Source organism: Rhinoderma darwinii, chromosome 5, assembly GCF_050947455.1.
Source record: "Rhinoderma darwinii isolate aRhiDar2 chromosome 5, aRhiDar2.hap1, whole genome shotgun sequence".
Classification (NCBI taxonomy): Eukaryota; Metazoa; Chordata; class Amphibia; order Anura; family Rhinodermatidae; genus Rhinoderma; species Rhinoderma darwinii.
Window position 1 is genome coordinate 313,857,659 of NC_134691.1, and position 17,404 is coordinate 313,875,062.

Genomic DNA, 17,404 nt, shown 5'->3' on the forward strand with positions numbered 1-17,404 from the left:
TGTCACTTCTTGAGATGTTTTTGGAGACGTTTTTCATTGACTCTATAGAAAAACCGACACAGGGTTATTTAAACCCTGTCGGTACGCTCGTAAATGGGGGCGAGTGGCGCCCTTAGGCTATGTTCATACACGTAACAAAATACAGCTGAAAATACTGAGCTGTTTTCAAGGGAAAACAGCTCCTGATTTTCCGCTGTTTTTTAATTAACTAGCGTTTTTTTACGGCCGTTTTTGGAGCTGTTTTCTATTAAGTCAATGAAAAACGACTCCCAAAACGGCTCAAGAAGTGGCATGCACTTCTGCTTTTTACTGGGTGTCTTTTTACGTTATTTGAAAATGAGGCAGAAAATAACGCCCCGTCGGAACAGAACGCCATATTTCCCATTGAAATCAATGGGCAGATGTTTGTAGGCGTTCTGCTTTAGTTTTTCAGCCATTTTTCGGGTCGTTTACGGCCCGAAAAATGGCTTAAAATAGCCCGTGTGAACATACCCTTAGGGTTAATGCACATGGCTGTATTACATCTCCAGGCATGAGCCGTATTATTAGTGCCAAGGTGGGGATTGAGTTATATCCTATGTGATCAGGAATGCCTTTGACAAAGCAGGATTTGGAAAAGTCTCTCCTGGACTACCAGAACAGGACTTAATCCCTCCTGATCCAATCCCACCCATGGCTCTAAATATATGACCCATGCACAGACTTGTGAACCCAGACTAAAGGGTTATTGGTTATTGGTCGCGACTTCAGGCAGGGTACAGTTGCCTAAGCAAAAAAACTGCCTGCTAACCCAACCCTGTCTGCCAGTCCCGATCTGGGAAAGACTGGTTGCTAGGGAAGCGTGTATGCCTGTAGCAGTCCATAGCAACAGATTTGTCGCAAATGGCTTTGCAGCTCAAAGCTGGATCGGCACTGGGCTGTCAGCAAAGAAAGAGAAAAAGATTGGCAGAAGACAAGCCATGTCAAGAGTTTTCCACAGATCATTTGTACTTTCTATAGTAACATCTTACCTCGAGTTCTACCACATCAGGATCTTTTGACGTCCTGCAAGTAAAAGATATCCCATACAGATTAAAGTGTCATCATAAGACATTACACCCTTCAAAATCTTAATGCCTATAAAGTGTAAAACTGTGAATTGTATACAGCATTGTAAACATTTTCTGTCATCTAAAATAAAGTGCAGAATAGCAAAATAATAAAGGAGGACTTCTTTTTTGGAAAAAAAATTAGGTTGAATATTAAAGGGGTTTTCCCATGAGGGACATTTATGTTATATCCACAGGATATGTCATACATTTTATATAGATGCGGGACCTCTGGGACCTGCCCCTATCCCTAGAACGGAGACCCCTAAACCTCTAAATGCCGTTCTACCTTTTTCTGCTGCAGCTGCCTCCCGGCTACTTCCTGACTATATGGTTGGGAGTACGAAAACAGGGTAGTTCACTGAGCTATGCAGTTTACGTACTCCCGACCATATAGGCAGGAAGTGGCCGGGAGGCAGCTGCAGCAGAAAACGGTAGAATGGGGTTTATGGGGCCCTGTTCTAGAGATAGGTGAAGGTCCCAGAGGTGGGACCCGCATCTATCTGACATTTATGACATATCCAGTGGATATGTCATAAATGTCCCTGATGGGAAAACCCCTTTAATGCTCGGGTTTATGGGGCCCTGTTCTAGAGATAGGTGAAGGTCCCAGAGGTGGGACCCGCATCTATCTGACATTTATGACATATCCAGTGGATATGTCATAAATGTCCCTGATGGGAAAACCCCTTTAATGCTCGGGTTTATGGGGCCCTGTTCTAGAGATAGGTGAAGGTCCCAGAGGTGGGACCCGCATCTATCTGACATTTATGACATATCCAGTGGATATGTCATAAATGTCCCTGATGGGAAAACCCCTTTAATGCTCAATATTACAAAAGTATCCAAGGATCAGGCAGAGAACTGGGCAATGTTAGAAACCCTTCTTGTGATAAAAAAGAGAATTATTTGATACCTGCTGATACATTTGTCCATATATGCAGCTGTAAACTTCCATAACGATTTTCCACCTTCTCCTTGCCTGATTCAAGGGATAAGCGGTACATTTATAACCATTAGGTAATGCTGAGAGCTACATTATAAAAAAAAAATGCAAGCCTGGTGGACCAAGCCCATCGATGTAAGCAATTGACCTCCATTGCTTATCTGGAGGTACATGCAGAGGAAACAACCATAAAAAGGGAAGCTCGGAAACTGAGGTTTGCTTATAGCAGTGCCCTTCAGGGCTAAACAATAGTGGGCACAAAGAAGTCGTTGAAAGTTAACAACCTATTAAAGAACTGTTGTCGTTTTTTCCTACTCAATTTGTGAGCATGTACAGAACTATTCTACAAAAGCTGCAGCATAGTCAAAAAATCCAATATGGTAGTATACATACTTACCCTGGATCCAAATCATATGTGAAGGAGATCTCAGAAAAATCTGTGTCCCCTTCTTTCTGTATTTTAGCTTTTTTGTGAAGAGTAGATACAGGAAAATCTGCAAGGTGCGCTGCCTCTTCCTTGATAAATCATTATTAAAATAAGATAAAGCAACATACAAAAGCATCTACCTGAGAAAAATAATGAGAACTGACATATACAGCATGGAACATAAATAATAATATTAATAATAATATGAAAATAAGTCATTAGTTATGCATCCTTTAATCGTCAATGTATTACACATTATTATCTGCGAGCAAATTGATGTCCTGGTAACTATATGAATAGTGTTTTTTTCAGAATGGACCACTTTAGGTTTGTCCCCTCTAAAGTGATCCTTAAGAATGTCCAATGCACTTGCATAAGTGCATACTAGAAATTCAGTCAAATCGGTAAAAACCTAAAGCTAGGGCTACAAGGCGACTTTTGCCTTCCATAGAAAATAATTGAGTAGCAGTCCAGTGGCGTAACTGAAATCCCACAGGTCCCGGGGAAATATTTTGCACCTGGGGCCCAATCAAACCCACCCCCTCCCAAATTATTGCTCGGATGTGCGGGCACCAGTGGCATTGCTAGTCTTAGAGACAACAAAGCCATAAGACAATTTTCTATGTATACTAATATACCTCTAAATTATACAGTCATAAAGTTACCAAATAATACCGCCAGCGTATGACCATATAGAGACCTAATAATACAAGAACAAATATCACCATACTGTTACTGAACAAAACCCAGTATACCAGGGCCAATATTACCAGTGATACAACTATACAAGGGACGAATAATATCTCCACATCATGACCACATATTACCACTACATAGTGACTGAATAATACTACCATACTGTTACTAAACAATACGCCACACCATGACCACATATTATTACTACATAGTAATAATACTCCATGAATAATACCAATATTACCAATGATACGTCTTTACAAGGGACAAACAGCATCACCATTACATGACTACATATTACCGCCGACTGAACAATACCATCATAGGCCCTGTTCACACGGAGTTTTTTGACACGTTTTTTGACGCAGAAAACGCGTCGGAAAACGCGCCAAAAACGACCCAAAATGACTCCCATTGATTTCAATGGGAGACGGAGGCGTTTTTTTACCGCGAGTAAAAAAAACGCCTTGCGGCAAAAAGAAGGGACATGACCCTTTTTGATGCGGTTTCCGCGTCCAAAACCGCATTGAAAGCAATGGGGACACGTCAAAAAACACCTCGAACTAGTGAGGTGTTTTCTGACGAGTATATTGCCGAGTGTTTTGGAGGAGTTTCTTGCAGGAGTCGTCTCCTGCTGCTAGTCCAGCCCAGAAAGGGGCTGTCATTTCCTGTCTGCTCGTGGAGCCTGAAAAACATCGTGGACAGAACTCAGGGATACAGAAAACCGAAGTCCTTCATCCAAATCGAATACAAGTAAGTGCAATTGCTCCTATGCTCCATACATGCTATACATGTATGGAGCTGTGAATTTTTTTTTTTAGATTTATTTTTTTCATTTTTTTTTTCAATTTTTTTTTTCACATTTTTTTTTAAATTTTTTTTTCACATTTTTTTTTTATTTGTAATTTTTTAATTTTGTTATGCAGTTGTTCATGTATGTCATCTCTTTTTTATTTATTTTTTAACATTTCAGGAACAGAAATGACGACAGCAGAGGTGTACCACCGAATGGACATTGATGTTGGGAAATTGATTCAAGAAGTAAGTATACTTTTTTTTTTTTTATGTGGGCCTGTTCACATCAGCGTGGTTTCCGCTGAGGGGTTCCGTCGGTGCTTTCAGTCAGGGGAACCCCTCAACGGAAAGGCAAGTGTGAAGTGGTGACAGATCCGTTGCTAATGGTTTCTGTTTGTCCCCGTTGTGCAAAGGGTTCTGTCGTTTCGACGGAACCAATACCGCAGTGTAGGGAATCCCATTAGCAACGGATCCATCAGCATTGAAGTCAATGATGATGCAAACAGAAAACAATGTTTTTTTTAATGTGGGCCTGTTCACATCAGCGTGGTTTCTGCTGAGGGGTTCCGTCGGTGCTTTCAGTCAGGGGAACCCCTCAACGGAAAGGCAAGTGTGAAGTAAGTTCCGTTTGCATCACCATTCATTTCAATGGTGACAGATCCGTTGACAGAAGGATGTCAGGCTGGGTTCACACGACCATGTTACGTCTGTAATGTACGGAACGTATTTCAGCCGGAAGACCCGGACCGAAGACAGTGCAGGGAGCCGGGCTCCTAGCATCATAGTGATGTACGACGCTAGGAGTCCCTGCCTCGCTGCCGGACAACTGTCCCTGTAATCATGTTTTCAGTACGGGACAGTAGTTCCACGCAGAGGCAGGGACTCCTAGCGTCGTACATCACTATGATGCTAGGAGCCCGGCTCCCTGCACTGTGTTCGGTCCGGGTCTTCCGGCCGAAATACGTTCCGTACATTATGGACGTAACATGGTTGTGTGAACCCAGCCTCATGCGTGTGAAAACCTTGGCAAAAACCGCCTGGAAAACTGCCTCAAAAACCACGTCAAAAACCACATCAAACATGAAAACCTCCAGGGTCAGTTTTTACAGGAGGAATTTTCCTCCTGCAAAAAACTCCGTGTGAACAGGGCCATACTGTTACTGAATAAAAACCACTATACAAAAACCAATATTACCACCATACATTGACAATATAGTGGTAGATGCCAGTTCTACACAGTTGCTCTGTAGACCATATAAGTGAATACAGTACAGTTATGTTTCAAATCAAATTATTGAATTACAACAAAACTTGGATATACAATATGCATTTTACACGGGCTACTAGTATGGTGAAACTTCACGCAGGGAGTAAGTAGGCGAAATCCATCAGGGTATATTATTTGAGAAAAACAATAGAAAAATCAAAGAATATAAACATGGTGTAGGTGGTATAAGAAGCATACAGAGAATAAACATATGCATATAAATATATAAATTACATAGATGAACATAGAGACATCCTCGGTGTATGTCAAACCACTAAGTTCTAATGATAAACCAAAGCAAAGAATAAGAATAAGGGCCCGAGCACTCCTCCACCACATAAAGAGGTTACAATATTGCTAAATAATAAGAGACGTTTGGGGCCACCATAGATCGTACCTAAGGAGACGAAATCTTATCAAATTGTGCTACAGTATCATGCCTAAAGCGTTGATCTTTTCGTAAACCAAAATTTTATTCATACGATTTTTTACCGCCGTAAGTGAAAGTAAAGGTCGTCTCCAGTTTGGAGCTATATGTATGCGAGCTGACATCATAAGGAGTTGAAGTAATTTAAAGGTAGGGTAAGAAAGACCGTCTGGTTTAACCCCTAGTAGACAAACCTCAGGAGCTATCTCTATGTGTGTATTCATCACTGAGTAAAGCAAGTGTCACAACGTCCAAAAGCATTTGACTTTATAACAGGTTAACCATGTGTGTAGATGAGTGCCGGGATCCACACAACCTCTAAAGCATGTGTCAGGAATATCAGGATACATGGTGTGTATTCTGGTCGGTACCATATAGATTCTATGTAATAACATAAGGGAAGTCTCCATCAGGGTGACTTGTAAACTTCCTTTGCTAGAAGCAGTGAAATGAAACTCCATTGCTCTCGATCAAGTTGGATCCCCAGCTTTTCCTCCCATTTGATCATGAATGGCAATTTGTCTCCAGGAGGTGGACAATTTAAACTAGTATACATAAAAAATAATGATCCCGGTAAGTTAGCTCTAAAAAGACATAGGGATTCCATAGGTGCGAATTCTAATTTAGGTGAAACAGAGGTGATTTAAAAAAAAAAAATGCAGAATCTGTTGTGCACGGATACAGTATAGTTATATCCAGTGTCTCACAGGTGACGTCTTCCCTGATTGGAGTCGTTCACATTCCCTATCCTTTTCCATCCGGCCCACGCCACCATAACGACTTCTTCCAGCCATGACTCGTCTCTGCAGTCTTTTAAGCACAGACATCTTTGGCTTCTTTATTTTTCACCCCACCTATTCTCCACCTCTACACAAACTCGCCATCCATAGTGACCCAGAGGATAATAATGGCCTTCTTGGTGTCCCACACAGAAATAGTATCCCCTTTTTAGTTACTTTACTATTAAACATTTTTTGGGAAAAATAGACGCAGGTCCAAGTTGCATTAAAGGTGCACCAAATTCGAATGTGTGACTGTGACTGGAAATCATGTGACCAAAGTCGTGGTGTTGCCCGAGCCCTAAAGCTTCTCCAAATTTTACACATTCAAATTATTGTAGCTAACCAAAATGCCCTTTCAACTATTCCACACCTCCCAACTGTATCGGATCCGGTGGGACAATCCCGGATTCCGGGCGTTGTCCCGGGAAGCCAGTGGTATGTCTCTGCTTCTAATGGTAGAGCAGGGAGCCATCAGCTCCCTGCTCCACCATTATCTATGTAATGCAGGATGTGAGCGGCTCGGCACAGACAGGCTCGATGCAGTGACATCATTGTGCCGGTCTGTGCTTAGCCACACACTGCACACACCGGAGGGGCAGAGGGATCTCCCCCACCCGTTGTGGGAATGAGTTATGTGAGTATTTATTTTACATTTTATTATTATGCATGGGTGCATTATACTGGTTATATGGGCATTATACCGTGTTAGGGCAGCTATAAAGGCATTACACTGTGTCTGGGAGGCACTATGGGGTATTATACTGTGTGGGGCAGCTATGGGGCATTATACTTTGTGGTGGCCACTATGGGGGCATTGTACGGTGTGGAGGCCACTGTAGGGACATTATACTGTGTGGGGGCACTATGGGGCATTTTACTGTGGGGGGCTTTATGGGGGCATTATACTGCAGGGAGACAATATGGGAGCATGATACTGAGTGGGCTAAACTAAGTGTGTATGGGTGGGAATTGGGCAGGGTTAGGGGCGTGGCTTAACTGGGAAATATTTGCTGCTTTGCGCCCCGCATCGGTTTTCCCTCTTTGCAATACTTGATAGTTGGGAGGTAAGCTATTCTATTAAACGCTTTCATTATTATGCAGTTATATCTGTTTGCATGACATACGTCTCATAATCCAGACACATAACTGACTAACAGTGGTGGCAGTCAAGCACTTTTTCATTAGTACTATGCTTATTCTGAGGGGAACTGCTAACACGAGAGGAGTATTCATTCTTCACTTCTGTGTGGGAGTAAGTGAATTCTGTGGATGCAACGGCTTATTCAGCAGAAAAATTACTATGAAATGTACCCATTAGATGAAACTGTAATAAAATTGTTGTTTGGTTTTTTTTTTGTCATCCAGAACCATCAACCACATCCCTTCACTCATGAAAAGCCACCAGCTCCATCTTGCGTGCAGTCTTAATCAGCATGTTTTATATTTCGGTTGACCTTTTTATTAACCGTTTTAAATAAGCATAGTTAACAACTCTTTTCAATACACACGGATCCTATAAAAACATATACCACATGGTAAATGGCAGACATCTGCAACTATATGCCTATGTCTGGAACATACATTTGACGACATTCTTCAAACATGAACGCCAAGCGTATACACCCCGAATATGATGTGAACAGAGCCTAGAGGAGTATATCGCCAAAATACTCCATTTCTGTTTTTGCACAAATCATTGTAGAATGATATAATAATTATTGCACTGGGGCCCAGGAGCATAAATTATGTCTCTCTTGTGCTTTATGTATATGGCCCCATTCACAACCGAATGTAAAGTCTGCTCTTACAAAATAGTTTTCTCCATTTAGGGACAAAAAATTGGGAAATGAATGCAGCAAGACCCACACCATTAATAACACACCTCAGGATGCCCAGGTCCTTCTGTCATAAGGAAAACTATAAAACAATTTGAAATGAAGCATCATTCTTATGTAGATATCAGCCGCACATTACCTGTAATTCTGCTTTGTCTTGACTTTTGGATAGTTTTGTAACTTTTTCAACTTCTTCTGATCCGCAGCTAAAAATGGCTTCCCTTTTTAATCTGAAAGTGAAAAGAAACAACCCATTAATGTTGTAACCAATTCCGCAATACTCAGACTGGCAGAATTCCATGTTTTAGGAAATACTTTTTTTCCAAGGCTTTTTATGCATATTTTATATTATTGTAATGGGTGTTTTTTCAGGATAATGTAGCACTGAGGCTGGGTTCACACGACCATGTTACGTCCGTAATGTACGGAACGTATTTCGGCCGGAAGACCCGGACCGAACACAGTGCAGGGAGCCGGGCTCCTAGCATCATAGTGATGTACGACGCTAGGAGTCCCTGCCTCGCTGCAGGACAACTGTCCCGTACTGTAATCATGATTACAGTACGGGACAGTAGTTCCACGCAGAGGCAGGGACTCCTAGCGTTGTACATCACTATGATGCTAGGAGCCCGGCTCCCTGCACTGTGTTCGGTCCGGGTCTTCCGGCCGAAATACGTTCCGTACATTACGGACGTAACATGGTCGTGTGAACCCAGCCTGAGTATATTTTATTACTTTTAATGAAAGGGGTTGTCCACTACTGGACAACTGAAGACCTATCCACAGGATAGGTCATCAGTATATGATCTGTGTGGGTCCAAAACCTGAACGGAGCCTCCGACACAGATGTAAACATAGCTTAACTTACTGACAAACTTTTATTAAAGGAGCACTCCACGTTTTCGTTTTTTGTTTCCCCCTCCATTTGTACATTGGTGTTTCAGTGGGGTGCTGTGTGTAGAAATACTTACTGATCCGCACATCACGTAGTTTTCGAGTCCAGCGCCGCTCACGTGATCTTCCCTCTGACCTGTCTGGAATCACTGTGCGTTTGAGAAAACCAGAACTCAGGATCTCAATGCATTCCTATGGAGCCTCATTCCTGTGTCCATGCCATCCCCTGGATGTACTCCTATGTCCTAATGAGGTCAATAGACCGCAATTGGGACACAATGGTATACTCGTTTGCAGGAAGGTGTCATGAAATTTTTATTTTTTATCATATTGCTTTTAATATGATAATAACATAAATTTTATTTATTTGTGTTCTTGTGTTCTACTTTTTTCTTATTTTTACTTCTCTATGGGGGCTGCCATTTGTTTTTCATCTCTGTATGTGTCGATTAACGACACATACAGAGATGAAATACGGCACATACAACCCCATAGAGAGTGCGAACAGGAGCCGTTCCATTCACTGCAGCGTACGCCGTCTGTGTGGGAACGGCGCAGGCGCCGCTCCCACACAGACCAAAACGAAGCTCGTTCGCAGAGGGAAATCCGGCGCCATTTTCATGTGGATCGGAAGCCGCGACCGGACAGTAAGATGACGACTTCCGGCCGCGGCTTCCGGCCATATGTTCAAGGAAGCGAAGGCGCAAGGAATAGCAGCGGAGGCAGCAGCGGCGGCAGGAGCAGGTAAGTTATGTTCGTGTATGTGATGTGTGTATTATGTTCGTGTATGTTTGTGTTATACTGTCTGCTGATCACTGTATCTAATCCTCCTACACTATGCAGTCGTTCAGAAAATGGCGGCACACAGTGTAGGAGGTTTGAAGACTCAAACCCCTCCTTCTCCTAGCACTAGCCAGAATAAGGGAGGGGGGATTGTGTGAGGACACTAGAGAGAGTGTGTCTACCCCAAATTTGCAGCATAAAGCAATGAGGTTGCTTTACCACATTGACCATGCTGCAATTTTGGGAACTGCTCCCTCTAGTGGCCAGCACATGGCAATGTTATAAATTAGAATCAAATTTATAGTATTTCCTGACTTGTGAAAAAATTAAAAAAATTAAAACAATGTGTAATCACTTAAATAATAATTGTTTAACTAAAAAAAAAAAAAGATTCTAGCGACACATTCCCTTTAAATTAGACAGCATAAAAGTAGAGAAGACTGGCAGAAACTGCGCCAAATTTTATCATAGTGACGCACGCTGTGTGATAGATTTGGTGCATTATTCTAGACATGTTAGACACTTTTATCTTCTTTACGGCACCTTGTGTTTGACTTACTTTACACCAATAAGGTGCATTTTACGACTCTTCAATGCCCCCATTTCCAGACACTTTTCAGAACTGTCTAGCGAGGCACAAAAAGTGTATAAAAAAACATAACAAATCTGGTGCATAGCATGTACGACCATTTTTTGGCACAATTTGAGCCAGAATTCTGGCGCATTTTGCTTAGTAGATCTCCCCTATTGTAGAATGAGTTATTTTTTTAATCACACTTTTTACCACTTTCGTGTTACAATTTTCTTTGTGGACACTGTAGTGTGTGTCACATGAAACTGCAATGTGGATAATACTTTTTGGTCACTGTTATGGGGACACTACAGTATGGCAGAACTTCCTATGTTGAAAAACTGAGCACCGCTGATGACAAGAAAACAGCAGAAGGGTTGGCAGAGGGCCAGGATGTTTTATTAATGTTTTATTATGTGGTTGTCAGGAAGGTCCAGGAGGGACCACTGCATGTCAAAGTGCTAAGTTTTACATCTGTAAAATGGATATTGTTAACACTACTTACTCAGGAGTTATGACGCTAGATGTCAGAGTCGATGGAGTTGGTTCTACATCCGTTTCTAGCCTGTCTTCCAAACTTGGGTTTTCCAAAGAAGAAGACTTCTGGCCTGCCTAAATGACGGCAAAATAAAATTTCAAAGCCAAGTTAGTACTGTAAAAAGATAGTGATAATGAGAGATAGATAGATAGATAGATAGATAGATAGATAGATAGATAGATAGATAGATAGATAGATAGATAGATAGATAGATAGATAGATAGATAGATATGAGATAGATAGATATGAGATAGATAGATATGAGATAGATAGATAGATAGATAGATAGATAGATAGATAGATAGATAGATAGATAGATAGATAGATAGATAGATAGATAGATAGATAGATAGATAGATAGATAGATAAAAGGCAGCAATAATTCTTTCTCTTTTTTTTTTTTCCCTTTTAGCAACAGTTGACAGCAAGCCCAAATTGGATGACAAGTCCCATACGATATACAGGTATAATACTGACCTTCCAATCAAGCAGTTTCTTTAGCTCAATTTCTAAAATCCCTTTCTCCTGCAAGAGAGCTTGGTAGTTTGTTTTTACTTTGACATATTTCTAAAAGAATTAACAAAAATTAGTTCACGATAATAAATAGAGAATCTATACATATAGAAGCCACAATTTACAACAAATTACAGTAATTGTGTTCTTAGGAATCATTAAATGAACGCTTCAGGCAAAACTGATACCCTGTGTAATGCCTAGTGCAATGCCTGAGGGGCGGAGCATGACTTGTCTTTTTGATGTTCTTTGAATATTTGTGTCATGCCCCGCCCCCTCAGGCGCTGCACTGGGCATTACACAGGGTATCAGTTTTGGCCTGGAGTGTTTTATTATAGGGCAATAACAATTTTGTCGCACAGTGATGACACTGTAGCTGCACACCCATATAATTCTATTGGCAGATTAAATATCTATTACCAGCTTATTATTGTACCCAATATGAACATATAGAACGAGAAAAGAAAATCTAGGCTGCTCTGAGAGGTCTTCAAAGGAGAAGATCTTAATATAAACATGAATCATATATCATGACATGGATTTGAGACTTACATTTTCAGTTTCTTCTTGCTCCTTTGCAAGCCTATTTATTAAAAAAAATGGCATACAAGATAAATGCAAGGAGCAACAATGCTGAATGTGCAGGAACAGTAATTTCAGGACAAAAATTGTGCAATTACAAAGTAATCACCCCCTCCCCATTATTGGATATTTGTCATTCTGAGGGGGTTTATCATCTTTGCAATATTAGACAATAGGAGCCTGAGTATTTACATAGCACAGGTATTGAATTATGATGGCATTTATATAAGGGACAGAGTAACACCATATTACCGATGTGACAAAGTAACTGCCCGAAAACGAAGTGCCCAAAATCCCTGTCCTCTGCTTGAGAGCAGAACGAGCATACGCTGTTTTTCTCCATAAATTATCAGAAACAGCCGAGTGAGCGCATTTTGGACTACATAAAGTTATTGGATGGAGGTAACAGACACAAAAGAGAATCATTTTCTGGGCTTAGATGATTTTCAAAATTTTTCCTTTAAGAACTTAAAGAGGTATTCCCATCTTAGGCACAGGATATACCATAAATGCCTGATAGGTGAGGGTCCCACCTCTTGGACCCCCACTGCACGCAAGTGCAGCCACCTCTCCATTAAAGTGTATAGGGAAAGCTGTGGCAGGGAATCGACAAATAGGGGACGGACATTCTCTCAATAGGTGAGATGGTACCTACACCTAATGCCTAAGATCAGAATACCCCTTTAAGAATGACCTGTATCTAATATCTTATTATGCCTACTTACTTCTGTAGTTCTATGGCTTGGGCGTCAAACAGTTGACCAATGTCATGAATGATCTTTTCCAATACTTCTTTTGAACCTAGTGTAGAATCAGAGTCTTTTGCATTACATTGAATATTCACATTAGCAGTGAAGATTTACCAAATAGAGTGCACTAAGTAGTTAAAAAATACACAAAAATAAAATTATTTTTGACAGCAAACCTTGGAAACCGATTCTCTTGACCTCATTTTGCCTGCTGTGCTGAACACTTCTATTAGGCTCTGTTTACATTGGCGTCATGGTTTCCTTTTATGATGGAAGTCATGATGCTGTGCCCAGTCTGTTTTACCACACATCTAAATGGCGACCAAAGGCCCACATTGACTTATAATCGAGTCCATCAAGGTTGCGTCAAGGCTAGGATTGTTTTAGCAGCAAAACTACAGCTGCATGCTGCACCATTCGACGTAAAAAGTAACGGAACCTCCAACGGATCCTTCTAACGCCAATGTAAGATGTTTCTCAGAAAAAACATCAGCTGTCTACAGTATGGACAACAAGCTCATTTCAGCCTGCAAAAAGGTGCCCATCGTGTGGGCAGAGGGGGTCAACACGTCTCAGCCAGGAAATAGCACTGACTGAGAAATACTGAAACTTTGAGAGGTAGAGTTAGTAATAGGGGGAAATATTTAGGGGCTCCCTCATGGTAAGATTGCTGGGAATCCAATTATATTGATTCATTCTACCATAAATCTACCAAATACATTTCCTGTTTAACTAGAATAGCAGAAAACAAAACTTACGGTTATCGGTGTTGGCCATAAGTTCTTGAAGTTCTCTAAGCACACTTTCTGTGTATTGACTGTGGTCTAAAACATCAGGAGTAGTGAGATCTTATTACTGGACATACAGTATATGTGGTGAGGCTATTATCAGAGGACATCCCTCAGTGTATATCTACATACAATCTTACATTTATCCTTGAATACCATTGTGTTTGTTTTTTAAGGTCAATAGGTAATAAATCTGTGCTGATTAATTTCTTACTATATCTTTATAGTGGTCTGAGCTTTGTTTTTCTTTTGTATTTCTGTATAGATCTAGAGTTAACGGATACAGGTGTGGAAAGTTGTCCCTTTCTCGTTGCTGAAACGAAGGTGCAGAAGTTCTCAGTTGAGCGTTTTGCCCCTTCGGCTTGAAGACGGCTTACATAGACGTTCTATGAGAGCCGTCGTCAGCCTGACGATGAGCGATGATCACAGCCGAAGGTGCAAAGAGTTCAGCTGAGAGCCTCTGCACCTTAGTTTCAGCAACGGTTGGGGTCTCAGCACCGTCGGACCCCCACTGATCCAAACTTTTAATTTGTCTCTATGACAAATCAAAAGTTTGCTGAAAATGTAGTTACTCTTTAAAGCTGCAAATATGATGTGTTTGCTTGCTTTAACCCTTTCTTTTTTTCAGCAAAATACTTTATCAATGATGATAACTGTAAGGTTGGGATGCTCTTTATTGCACTGTGTTATATATGGTGCAGGACCTGTGGTCATCTGATCATGCTGTGTGTATACATGACATGTTGTTGTTGTCAGGCTGTGGTGGTTTTCCCTTGGCAGCGGGGAGGTACGGCCCCAGATGCCATTACTAAGGGGGCAGTAATCTTTAAGTTGAACTCTGCAGTTTGTGGAGCGCTGAGGCGTGAGTACGTTCAGGAGTCGACAAAATGGAGTTCACAAAACTAAGTGCCTGTGGCGCCAACGGTTGTTGGGTGTATGAATGCGGTGGGAGGTGGAGATACCTATCAGTGACCAGGTCACCAGTGTCGACGGAGTCACGAGGAGTAGGCTACGACTGACAGGCTGCAGGGGACTACTGTAAGTAACAGAGTGTCAGAGACCCGAGCAGTGTGAGTAAAAGTACTTTTACACTGGCTGGTACAACTAGCGCCGATCAACGAAACAGCTCGTTGATCGGTGATCGTTTGCTCCTTTCGCAAGGAGCTAGTATGTGGACGAGCGACCGTTACTCCGATCGCTTGTCCCCATACATTTCAATTATGTCGGCAGCGCATCTCCCTGTTTACACAAGGAGATGTGCTGCCGACAACTATGATATTTTGGCCATTTAAAACGATACAATTAGTCGATGAATGAGCGTTTGCTCATTCATCAGCTGATTGTTCCCTGTTTACACAGGGGAATTATCTGTGAATGCTCGTTTGCCCGATAGTTGGCCCGTGTAAAAGGGCCCTAAGGGCTCATTCAGACAAGCGTGTATCACGTTCGTGTGATGGCCATTAAAACAACGGCCGTCACACCGACTCATATATTTCATTGGGCCGTTAACACGACTGTTCTTTCAACGGAGCGTGTGAAGGGTCCGTGAAAAAATAGGACATGTCCTATTTTACTGCGTGTCACGCATCCCTCCATAGACTATATAGTCTATGAGGGATCCATGACAACGAGTCCTCCACGGGTGCACCTCAAACGGGATAAATGTCAGTTTTTCACATCCGAGGTTGCCGACGCTCTTCTAAATGTAGCCTAAAGCCCCTATTACACCAAACCAACCGATTTTGGCCGATGCACCGAGCGCCGATCAACGAGACATCGTTGATCCAAACTTGTTTGCTCCTGTCACAAGGAGCTATGGATGGGGACGAGCGGTCATTACTCCGATCGCGTTTGCTCGTTCATCTGCTGATTACACAGGGCAATTATTGGCAACGAGCGTTCTATGAACGATCATTTACCTGATAATCGACCAGTGTAAAACCCCCTTAAAGAGGCTCTGTCACCAGATTTTGCAACCCCTATCTGCTATTGCAGCAGATCGGCGCTGCAATGTAGATTACAGTAACGTTTTTATTTTTAAAAAACGAGCATTTTTGGCCAAGTTATGACCATTTTTGTATTTATGCAAATGAGGCTTGCAAAAGTACAACTGGGCGTGTTTAAAAGTAAAAGTACAACTGGGCGTGTATTATGTGCGTACATCGGGGCGTTTTTACTTCTTTTACTAGCTGGGCGTTCTGACGAGAAGTATCATCCACTTCTTCCACTTGGTTAATATCCTAAGCATCATGCATAAAGAAGGAGCAGTGTATTATTTATTTGTCTTCCATACAAAACATCTTACCGTCCCATCTGGACTTTAAATCTGGTTCATGAATTTGAGCTTTCCTTCCTTTCTTCTCTCTGGCAAAAAAATGTTAAAGTACCTTTGTATACAGTTCAAAGCCTACAATTTTCTCTAATATAATTAAGAACTACAAGAATGATCATTATATGGTCTTGAACTATTCATCTAATTTAGCAATATAAACCAACACATTTTTTGTCTCAATAGATTGTTTAGAAATACAGTGGAGCTTACTGCATACAGGTCTGTATACAGTAAACTCCTAAGCACCCTCTAGTGGTTGCTGTGGGCAGACAACATTTTATCATTTAATTACAATATATGGACACATTCTTATTTTTATCCTGCACCAAACTCCTGTGCAGTAGTCACCAATGTACACACATACGGAATGAAAAACATTTCTGATACCAAATGTGAATCATAATAAAGCCTACAATCCATAACATAACCCATATCACATATACGGCACAGATGAAAGTGATCCAATATATAAAAAATAGTATATCTATAATTCAAGAAAAGCACCCTTCCCCCTTCTAAATGTAATTGCAACTCAATCTACAAATAAGTGTAGAAAAAAAATCTTGTTGCTGCAGGGAAACTGTCAAAAAGTTGCTATTGGCAGATCGGTTATAGTAATTTTTTTTCCAAACTGTGGCAAAACCAGCGGTACATATCTTGAACTTACGTTTTGATAGGAGGTGACACAAGAGGATGTTCAAGGGGATGTGTTTCGGCATGATTTTTAAATGAATGTTTTATTCCTTCCAGCTTGAGGAGGATTTCCATTAATTTAGAAATGAGCGCTGATACTTTGTCGTGACATGCTGGTATATCACTATCTGTTGTAATATCTTCTTCACCTAGCTGCAACACAAGTAATAGGGAGAAGCTTCAGATGAGAATTAATGAGTGTAGACTGGGTTACCACCAGTAATGAGAGATAGATAGATAGATAGATAGATAGATAGATAGATAGATAGATAGATAGATAGATAGATAGATAGATAGATAGATAGATAGATAGATAGATAGATAGATAGATAGATAGATAGATAGATAGATAGATAGATAGAGTGAAGGAAATAAGTATTTGATCCCTTGCTGATTTTGTAAGTTTGCCCACTGTCAAAGACATGAACAGTCTAGAATTTTTAGGCCAGGTTAATTTTACCAGTGAGAGATAGATTCTATAAAAAAATAAATAAAAAAAAAACAGAAAATCACATTGTCAAAATTATATATATTTATTTGCATTGTGCACAGAGAAATAAGTATTTGATCCCTTTGGCAAACAAGACTTAATACTTGGTGGCAAAACCCTTGTTGGCAAGCACAGCAGTGAGACGTTTTTTGTAGTTGATGATGAGGTTTGCACACATGTTAGATGGAATTTTGGCCCACTCCTCTTT

General features: G+C 41.0%; 1 protein-coding gene across 1 annotated transcript in view; it reads right to left on the reverse strand.

Moving 5' to 3' along the window:
- CCDC7 (coiled-coil domain containing 7) overlaps window positions 1–17,404 on the reverse strand; it is a 74,456-nt gene that overhangs the window by 47,260 nt on the left and 9,792 nt on the right. The window contains exons 7-16 of the mRNA XM_075828266.1: window positions 16,681–16,859; window positions 15,987–16,045; window positions 13,652–13,717; window positions 12,870–12,945; window positions 12,115–12,145; window positions 11,527–11,616; window positions 11,017–11,123; window positions 8,403–8,493; window positions 2,432–2,550; window positions 1,011–1,044 (exon numbers count right to left, since the gene is read on the reverse strand). Coding sequence (XP_075684381.1) covers window positions 1,011–1,044; window positions 2,432–2,550; window positions 8,403–8,493; window positions 11,017–11,123; window positions 11,527–11,616; window positions 12,115–12,145; window positions 12,870–12,945; window positions 13,652–13,717; window positions 15,987–16,045; window positions 16,681–16,859 — 852 coding nt within the window. The remainder of the gene's footprint in view (window positions 1–1,010; window positions 1,045–2,431; window positions 2,551–8,402; window positions 8,494–11,016; window positions 11,124–11,526; window positions 11,617–12,114; window positions 12,146–12,869; window positions 12,946–13,651; window positions 13,718–15,986; window positions 16,046–16,680; window positions 16,860–17,404) is intronic.